Below are 9675 nucleotides of genomic sequence, written 5' to 3'. Positions count from 1 at the left end.
AAAAATATATACTGATCAGCCAAATCTTTATTTCGAAAATGTAAGTAACAAGTGTTAATACATACAAAAACAAATAAACACAAAATAGCTGGAAGCCTTTCTACTCACAAGGAAAACCAAAAACCAAAAAGCTGACCATTTCCCGTTCAAAAAGGAGCAAGAGGAAGCAAATACTTCTTACTGATAAGATATAAGTAAATGTTTGAAAAAACCAAACAAACAAACCATTTAAGAGCTCTAGCCCCCTCTTCTGGATTTTCTTTTTGACCCATCCATACAGGGTTTTTTTCATGTGATTTCGCTTTTATTCTTATAAATAACAGTTTTTGATATACTGCAAATGTTAACTTAGCTGGCTACTCCAATGCACCCAATTTATCTCTATGTTTAACAGATGAGGAGCTGTGGTAAATATGCATGAACGCCTTGCTGTGAAACTCTGTCATGTTATTATGATAAACCGCTACCAGGAATTTAGATTTACTTGTGATTGTGTTTTGTAAGGATGTCCTGATTTGCAACTTCAAATGATGTTACTTGAGAGTCACAAGGCGTGGTACAAATGATCTCACCTACATTATAACACAGACTATATAAAATGTATACTTCAGGTCCTGAGAAGTGAAGCAAATGCAGAAGTGCCTCAAACCCGCATTGTTTTCTAAGGTTACCAGCAGGTGACTCTTATGACTTAAGGTTAGGTGCTGTGGTCTATAAACCTCTGTGAACACTTTTACAGAGGTATACAGTGACTTAAATGACCATGATTTGAAATATAAAATTAAAAACTTAAAAAAATGGGTGGCCTATAAAGGGACATGTGATAAGTATGTTAAAGTCACACTGCAAAAAACATTAATTTGGTAAATCCTGGTCCCCACTAGAGTCAAACAGGATGATATATTGACAAGCAGCCTATGAGTACCGTGTGATTTCTTGGTTAGTTCAATTCTTGCCACATTCAGTTTCATTAAGTTTCAAATTACCAAGTTGGTAAGGGCAAAAACTTTACACTTGAAGCTTCTCAACACAACGCCCCAATGGACAAAGCAAGAATAGCTCTACCTTTCATTTACAGTCTATGGATTATACACATTGGCTATCACTTGTGAAGTACCCAAAATCCCTTTATGTCCTCACTTTAGTAAAGAATACTATTTCATTTTCAAGGATCATTTCAGACATGGCTAATTTTAAATGTGCGGCGTGAGAAAGCCTCTAAAATCACCATCATAACAAAAGTAAACAGCGATATGCTGATGATAGATCAGTTTTTCATGTGTCTGTAAGGTTTTGACAGCATCATTGGTTGAGGCTGTCAAAACCTGACAGCCATAGCCTTATTGGTTGAGACCCAACCTGCTAATCGGCCTTTTATATTGTGAGCTACATTGGCTGTCCAAAAAGTAATACTCACATAGAGTATTTTGATTGGTCCTTTGTCTTGTGAAGATGTCCAGAAGAAACTAATCCGTGAGTCATCCATATTTCCCCTAATAGGGACTATAACAGAAGAAAAGCTGTAAGGATAATCATCAACCAGTTGAAAATGGTTTGAAGTTTGAGTTTATATTTACAGGGTACTTTTTTTTTTTTTTAAAAAGGGTGGGGGGTGATTGCTTTGGGAGTGTCATACTGATGATGAAGTTCATAAAGACTTGAGGATGATTATTGGTTCATAAATGGATCGTTTGGATATTAATTACTTCCCACTGGTCTCTGAAAAGTTACTATTTACTATTCTAAGAGTGTAGGTTATAATTAATGTCAAGAGAGCGATCAATAATATTAAAAAAGGTCTCATCAATTATGGATGCTTGTTGCCAATTGCTGTGTAAAGGATGCTGTCAGGAATGGAAAGCTAATGGTTACCAAGGCAACAATCTGTGGGAGGTACAGGGTAAATACAGTTTATTTAAGGAGTGTTTTTTTCAGTCCACAACTGGAATATTAATTTTATATAAGATTCTTAAAACCAGCTATTCAGGACCCAGTTAACATCTGCGTCACTTCACATCTCTTGCTGTTTTTTGAGGTACTAGTGCAGTTTCAGTTTAGAAAGTATATAGAGCTGCAGGAATGTTCCCTATTAAAGAGACAAAATTGCTGCGGTTGCTATACATGCAGTCTTTTATGTGTCTTTCAGCTAACATTGCAAACATTACAAAGTTTTTTAGTGATTGCCAAAGTCAGTATAATTTTTGCTTCATGCTGCTGGAATGTGATCATTAGATCCTTTTCACTGTATTCACATGCATATCAAATTAACCATTAATGAGGTATGGAGAGCTAGCCAGGCAGGGCTTGATGACGTGGCCTCTGGGTTATTACAGACATTTTTTAGTCTTTTCAGATCAATTTTAATGAGCAGCAAAATTCATATTAAAAAAACAGAGTGTGGTTTGATGTCTCATGCAAGAAAAAACCCAGGAAGCTTTTAACCCATCGTCCCTATGCAACATAAAATTGTTAAAGATTAGCATTAGTATTGTAGTGCTTGCCTAGCCATTCGGATTGTTAAAGCATTTTCTCCACTTTTACCTTTCTGGTTGTAGATCGAGGAGGAAGGGGGAGCTCAAATTATCTGTAATAGAACACAGCATCAAGCCATATTCTCTGATGCTTTGCCGTCTACAACATTTGATTTCACAAGCTCAAATGGTGATCCACAAAGGGAAAAGTCAGAGTATGTTATGTGCAAGATGGCTGAATAATGGTTTAAGTCATCAACGGTTCAACAGCTAGATGCTACTGTGAGAAAGCAGACAACCTGCGTTTTTCAGATATGAAAACATGAAAAGATCTTTAAAAAAAAGCACAAAAAAAAATGTGCACGTACAGGCCCGGTTGGACACTCAGACATCCTCTCGACTCTAACACTTCTGTAACTGTCATCGTGTGTTACTGACGCTTTACTTTGAATAATGACGGCACGTCGAGTCTAAATGAGGAAAATAAGAGACATCGCACGCTGCAAAAGCCTGCGGGTGCTGTAGGACTCCACCTTGTTGTACTCACCCACTTCCTCTTAACCGCCTGAAGGCAGGAAGAGAGAAGAGACAGAAGGGGAAGAGAGGCAAAGGGGGATGGGCTTATTGCTTTCATTTAACGTTAACAAAATGCAGAAATGAGAAGTTAAGGTGGACGGACAAACTAGGAGATTTCTAAAGACAAAAGTATAAAGTAGGTAAAGGATTACACACAATCATGGCTCCTTGGATGAAAACCACAAGAGAGCGGTATGGTGTAGGTAAGTCAACATGTGCTTGTTTGTATGTATCTTTGTGTGAGATGTGCAGGCACATCCAGTTTTTATGGTGCCTTTCTGTTACGGTATGATGCTAGCCTATACAGCGAATGAATAGAAATGAGAAAAATAGATTCCCATCACTTCCTGCTTGGCGGATGTAGGCAGGTGCCAAAGGCCTCAAAGAGCTTTAGGAGGTAGACATCAGCTTTAATCCTTCCAAAGAACTGAGATCCTGAAATCTTATTCATCATTTAACTTCAGTGCAACTACGCTAATTATAGTTTATTTGCACTGAAGTGGTTCTGCAGTGGTTTGTAAGGGATAAAATCATAAGCAAAAATGGAGAAATAAGCAGCTGCAAGTAGGCAATCTCTACAAATTGCATAGCATGCAGCACATAAATACGGAAGCTAAAAGATAAACAGTCCTTAAAAATGTTCATTTTTGAAAGTGAAAGCCTGGTTTTGGCTTGGAGCAAATCCTAGAATGGGCAAGTACAGTGTGCAGTTTATCTGTTATGTATGTGGGTTTAATATGGCGGAGCTAATCAGTGTGTGTTGCCATTAGATATGCAGTGCAGTCACACACTTGGAAAAGACACAGATTTCTGCCTTCTAATACAGACTTTATTAACTGAGGTTCACTGGTCTGTTGCAGCCACTGCATTGATTTATCATTTAACCTACTTGCAAAAAGATAGACCATGTAGGGTTCTTTCACCTGGGTAGTTCATCTACTTATAGCACGAGACTGATGCTGATGGTGGGTGTGGGTTAAAAAGTCATTTTAAAGCACTTTCTAATATACTTACTCAAAGAAAATATTGTTTATTGTATCTAGTATAAATATCTTCCTGGTCTGTGTAAGACTACAACACAGGAAGTGGGGGAAGAAGGAAGTCTCAAGTTTGAATACAGTAGAAAAGTCTGATGCAAAAAAAAAAAAATGTTGACAATTTAGTCTCACGAAGTGCGCACAAATAAGCTTCCTTTTCCTTTTCTATCAGTTTAAGTATCGTCTAGAAATAGTCTGACTTTTTTGCTTGGTTTTTTGCACAGTCAGAATTTCATTAGCAGGCATTTTGTAGCTGCAGTTCTTCTTGAGGGCAAACCATCTTTAAGCTCAAATGGAGGAGAGCAAACCTCTGAACTGTTGCACAAAGATGAATGATAGACTTTAGCTGTCGGTGCTCTGCACACTTTTCCTCTGCCGTGCAACTGGTCTTTGGCTGCAACCCATGTCGCTACTCACTGCTGCTTTCACTGTTTCCTAAATCCGATCATTTTGACTGATACAGTCATTAAAGAAAAGACAGAAAGCAGAAAAAAAAGAGCCTACTAACGTCTTTAAATTGCTCCAGAGCTCCGGATTATCAACAGCCCAAAACCTAAAGAAATGCTGTTTACTATCGCATAAACCCAACCTGAGGCCCACTGAAGAAAGGCGTTGCTCCTTAACCTGTTCCGTTGCCTGCCTACTCGTGTGTGCCACCGTTTGCAGCTGGCCAGCATCTGGATACACTAACTTATTTGGACTACCTATTTATATTTACCTTAAGCTACTTAGTCGCCATCTACTATTGTGTTTTACTGCTACGTTTTTTTTTTTTACTGGTTAGCCTTTTTAAAAAAAAAACCTTATAACGTGTGACGTCACGAATCAAGCTAGCTTACCGTGTGTACTAAAATCTTCCTGTAACCGAGGCTTGCCATTGCATACTTAGTGTTTGTGTTCAAGTTTATTTTTCCATTGTAACAATAACCTTATTTATATATTCAATATATTTATGTATATTTTTATTTTATTCACTTATGGGTTTTTTTCTTCTTTTTTAGTAAAGTGGAACTTTGTTGGCCAAAATGAGAAGCACCTTTCCCTGGAGGTGGGCGAAACTGTCCACATCCAAGAGGTTTGCGAAGGTAAAATGTTGTTAAATAAGTCGGTTATCCGGTTTGTCAGTGTGGTTCAAATACTTTATACATAGATGTGTAAAACTTTGAAATTATTTGTTATTGAAAAACTGCATGTTAGTAAGCATATTTTGTTCGTGTTTTTGTAAATGTTACATTTGTGAGAGTTAGACGTTTATCATGTTTTATGGAGTATAAACATGATAAATACATTTAAAATACAATAATATGTACGCTCAACTGCTACTTTTTACATCCTTGTACTGGGTTTAATCCCCGTTTAGCCTTCAGCATTGCCTTAATTCTTCCTGGCAGAGATGCAACAAGATGATGGAAACATTCGTCAGAAAGTTTGGTCCATGTTCACATGATAGCATAACACAGTTGGTGCAGAGTGAATCTTCTTGATGCAAATCTAAAAGGCTGGATGGAGATTTGGTGTCTATGGAATTAGCCAGATGATTTGGGCTTTGTCACACAGAAACAGCCATTAGAGGCCATCAGAAGATGGGTACACTCTGGCTATAAAAGGATGAGCATGGTCGGGAGCAATATTCAGATAAAAAATGCTAAACTGGTACTAAGGAGTCCAAACTGTGCCAACACGATATCGCCAACACCATTACACCACCATCTGTCTGAACTGTTTATACAAGGCCGGATGGTTCCATGCTTACATGTTGTTTACACCAAAGTCAGACCCTACTATTTGAATATTGCAGCAGAAATCAAGACTCATCAGACTCATGTTTTTTTCCAGTTTTCTACCATCCAATTTTGGTGTGCTCAACCACATTATAGCCTTAGTTCTTAGCTGGCAGACCAGCGAGCCTGGCTGTAACGACAGTGCCTCATTCAGAGTCCCTTCAGTCGCCTTTCCTCCCCCATTCTGAAACTCTGTTTGAACTTCTTAAGGTTGTCTTGAAAAGGTACTGAGTTGCTGATATGTGATTGGCTGATTAAATATTTGCAGTAGCAAGCAATTGAACTGGTGTACTTAACAAAGTGACCAGTGAGTATAACTATTACATTGCTGTAACTTCCAGAATCAGAGTACTTTATTAATCCTTAGGGAAATTATGTGGTTACAGTTGCTCCAAGACAATAACAGTAACAGACTAAATTAAGAACTAAATTAAATAATACATCCATCCATCCATCTTCATCCGCTTTATCCGGGACCGGGTCGCGGGGGCAGCAGCCTAAGCAAAGAGGCCCAGACCTCCCTCTCCCCAGCCACCTCCTCCAGCTTATCCGGGGGAATACCAAGGCGTTCCCAGGCCAGCCGAGAGATATAATCTCTCCAGCGTGTCCTGGGTCTGCCCCGGGGCCTCCTCCCGGTGGGACATGCCTGGAACACCTCACCCAGGAGGCGCCCAGGGGGCATCCTTGTCAGATGCCCGAACCACCTCAGCTGGCTCCTTTCGATGTGGAGCAGCAGCTGCTCTACTCTGAGCCCCTCCCGGATGGCCGAACTTCTCACCCTATCTCTAAGGGAGAGGCCAGCCACCCTTCGGAGGAAGCTCATTTCTGCCGCTTGTATCCGCGATCTCGTTCTTTCGGTCACTATCAACAGCTCGTGGCCATAGGTGAGGGTAGGGACATAGATCGACCGGTAAATTGAGAGCTTCGCTTTTACACTCAGCTCCCTCTTCACCACGACGGACCGGTGCAGCGTCCGCATTACTGCAGCTGCAGCCCCAATCCGTCTGTCGATCTCCGGCTCCCTTCTCCCATCACTCGCGAATAAGACCCCGAGATACTTGAACTCCTCCACTTGGGGCAGGAACTCATCCCCGACCCGGAGTGGGCACTCCACCCTTTTCCGGCTGAGAACCATGGCCTCAGATTTGGAGGTGCTGATCCTCATTCCCGCTGCTTCACACTCGGCTGCGAACCGTTCCAGTGCGAGCTGTATTAAATAATACAATATATCACAAATTTTACAAAATATAAGAAATGCCTCCAATATGTACAAATAGCTCAATTATAAATATCCAGAATATTGCAGAAGTGAAATATATATGATTGACATTTTACTCTAAACTGCAAAACTTGTTATTTGTTATTTTCACTGTAGAGCATGTGCAAAACGGTGTAGTTATTGTACTGTGCATTAGATGGAGGACTTGTACAGGGAGATGGCCACGGGTAGGAATGATTTCCTGTGTCGTTCCGTGGTGCATTTGGGAAATCTCAGTCTCTCACAGAACATCCTCTTGTGACTGACCAGCACGTCATGGAGTGGGTCAGAGGTATTGTCCTAATGTTGGACAACATCCCCCTCTTTGATACCATTTTACAGGAGTCCAGCTCCATCTCCACAAAATTATGGAGCTGGACTCCCTTAAGGTGGTGATGTTGTTCCAATTAGAGAGTCTACACTATCCTGATTTCCTGTCTTGATAGTAAGATGCCACTTTGTCTTTCAGGTTGGTACAGAGGCTTCTTGTCTAGGAACAAAGCGCAACAGGTAAGAGCCTACACAAGCATAATATCAGTGAAGATTTACATTAACAGAAAGCTTTAAAGCACATTTTAGCGGTCAGCCAGATTTATTCATGTGAGAATTTTACTTTTCTTATTCTTTCTTGTGGAAAAGAATATTCCAAGCTATCACCACTTATCATTTCCTCATTCATCTCCTCTACATGTATTCCAGGGAATGTTTCCAGTCAGTTTTGTTCAAGTTAAGGAAGTCATAATTGAAAAACGAGGGTATGTAAAAAAAATAATAATAACAGTACCAAAAATAAGGCATCTTTAACTGTCTGTAAAAGTTTTTTTTTAATTTGTTCCATTTTCCATTACTTATGCTCTGACAGAGATGAGGAAGTGGTGTTGTCTGTAGAGATGCCCTTGGTGAAGGAGGTGACCACTACGTTGAGGGAGTGGGGAAGCATATGGAAGCAGCTATTTGTGGTATGAATTAAACAGTGAGCCACTTTTTGTACTCGTGTGTGTGTGTTTGTGCGCCTGAATCGAACATCATTTATTTACCTCTCCAGGCCAATAAAGAGGCACGTGTCAAACAGGTCCAGAGGCTGATGTGGGAACTGATGGAGTGGCGTTCTCAGCTCCTGTCTGGCACCCTGCCTAGTGATGAATTCAAGGAGCTAAAGCAGAAAGTTACTTCCAAGATTGACTATGGCAACAAGTACGCCTGCATTAATATTTAAACATGTTTATACTTTCTCATTGTTTAAAGCTTAATCAACCAACCAGATTTTTGTCATACTGACTGTATAATTCATGTTAGTTTGATCTCCTTTGAACATCTTTCTGTTCTTTTCCTGATAACTTTGTCTTGCAATCTCTATTCCTTTGCCTCCCAGTCCATACCCCTTGCTGTGTTCCTGTGTTGCTCTTCCCTCATCCTTGTTCACCTTGTATCAATCTTCCCTCTATTACTCCCCACACCAGGATCCTTGAATTGGACCAGGTTGTTCGAGATGACGACGGGAACATCTTGGACCCAGAGCGAGCCAACGTCATCAGTCTATTTCGGGCCCATGAGGAGGCCACAGCCAAGATCAATGAACGCATCAAAGAGGAGCAGGTATATAACAAACTGTAGGAAGGAGAGGGCCATATAGAAAATGTTTTCCAAGGGTGAATGTGATGTCACAGTCACAACAGTGTTGTTTTTTTCAGCTTGGAAGCAACAACCAGGGAGTTTTTTTTTCTGGAGTAACTTCTACCCCATTATTGGGGTAATACAAGTACGCGTAAAAGTTACCCTGAACTAAACACAAGTAGAAAAACGACTTTATTACTTTTTTAAAAAAATAATAAATTAGTAAAATAAAACTTAACCCTTGTGAAAAAGTCCTTAAATAATACATTTTACTTCCCAGTCATGTGTGCTAGCTTGGACTAATTAAGAATTCACTTCCTTTCAAATTGGCTTAACTCCACTTCAACTCCATCCAGCCAATTTTTCATTTCAGCCTTGACTCAGTTCATTGACAGAATGGATTTCTGATGATTTTCTTACTCAGTGATTTCCATTTCCCGCACAAACCCACAATCTGCAGCTGCAGCTGGTGCATTTTAGAATAAAGTAACCACTAATTATAAAACATTAGAGCAGCCAAACACATTTATCAGACCCTTGCCAAAATGAACACTTTTGGTTGGAATTTTATCCTGTTAAATCATCATCAGTAGTTATCTCCTAAAATTTATTTCCTCTCACACAGTCCAACATCCAGACAGACCACAGCGGGATCTCAGCACGGATCCAGTCCTCCCCCACCCACAGCCTCTACGTCTTTGTGAGGAACTTTGTCTGTCGCATTGGAGAGGACTCCGAGCTCTTCATGTCCCTCTATGATCCCAATAAGCAAACCATCATCAGGTGTCACTTCTCTTTCCTTACCGTATTCCCTAAAGGTGTTTCAGACATATGTTCCTGTCAGGTGGATTAGACGCTCAGGAAGATTTGGCTTCACATTGTGAAGTAAAGTTATTGCGGGTCTTATATATTTTTCAGTGTCACTGAAAGGAAGTGAC

General features: G+C 40.1%; 1 protein-coding gene across 1 annotated transcript in view; it reads left to right on the top strand.

Moving 5' to 3' along the window:
- The first annotated feature begins 3115 nt into the window (after nucleotides 1-3115).
- dock2 (dedicator of cytokinesis 2) overlaps nucleotides 3116-9675 on the top strand; it is a 112345-nt gene continuing 105785 nt past the window's right edge. Inside the window, exons 1-8 of the mRNA XM_080901817.1 lie at nucleotides 3116-3250; nucleotides 5086-5169; nucleotides 7593-7633; nucleotides 7823-7878; nucleotides 7986-8082; nucleotides 8169-8317; nucleotides 8584-8719; nucleotides 9363-9520. Coding sequence (XP_080757943.1) covers nucleotides 3208-3250; nucleotides 5086-5169; nucleotides 7593-7633; nucleotides 7823-7878; nucleotides 7986-8082; nucleotides 8169-8317; nucleotides 8584-8719; nucleotides 9363-9520 — 764 coding nt within the window. The 5' untranslated portion in view covers nucleotides 3116-3207. The remainder of the gene's footprint in view (nucleotides 3251-5085; nucleotides 5170-7592; nucleotides 7634-7822; nucleotides 7879-7985; nucleotides 8083-8168; nucleotides 8318-8583; nucleotides 8720-9362; nucleotides 9521-9675) is intronic.

The sequence above is a fragment of the Rhamphochromis sp. 'chilingali' genome (genome assembly GCF_963969265.1).
Source record: "Rhamphochromis sp. 'chilingali' genome assembly, chromosome: 13".
NCBI classification, from domain to species: Eukaryota; Metazoa; Chordata; class Actinopteri; order Cichliformes; family Cichlidae; genus Rhamphochromis; species Rhamphochromis sp. 'chilingali'.
The sequence above is the reverse complement of the archived record's forward strand: the minus strand, read 5'-3'. Positions and strand labels throughout refer to the sequence as shown.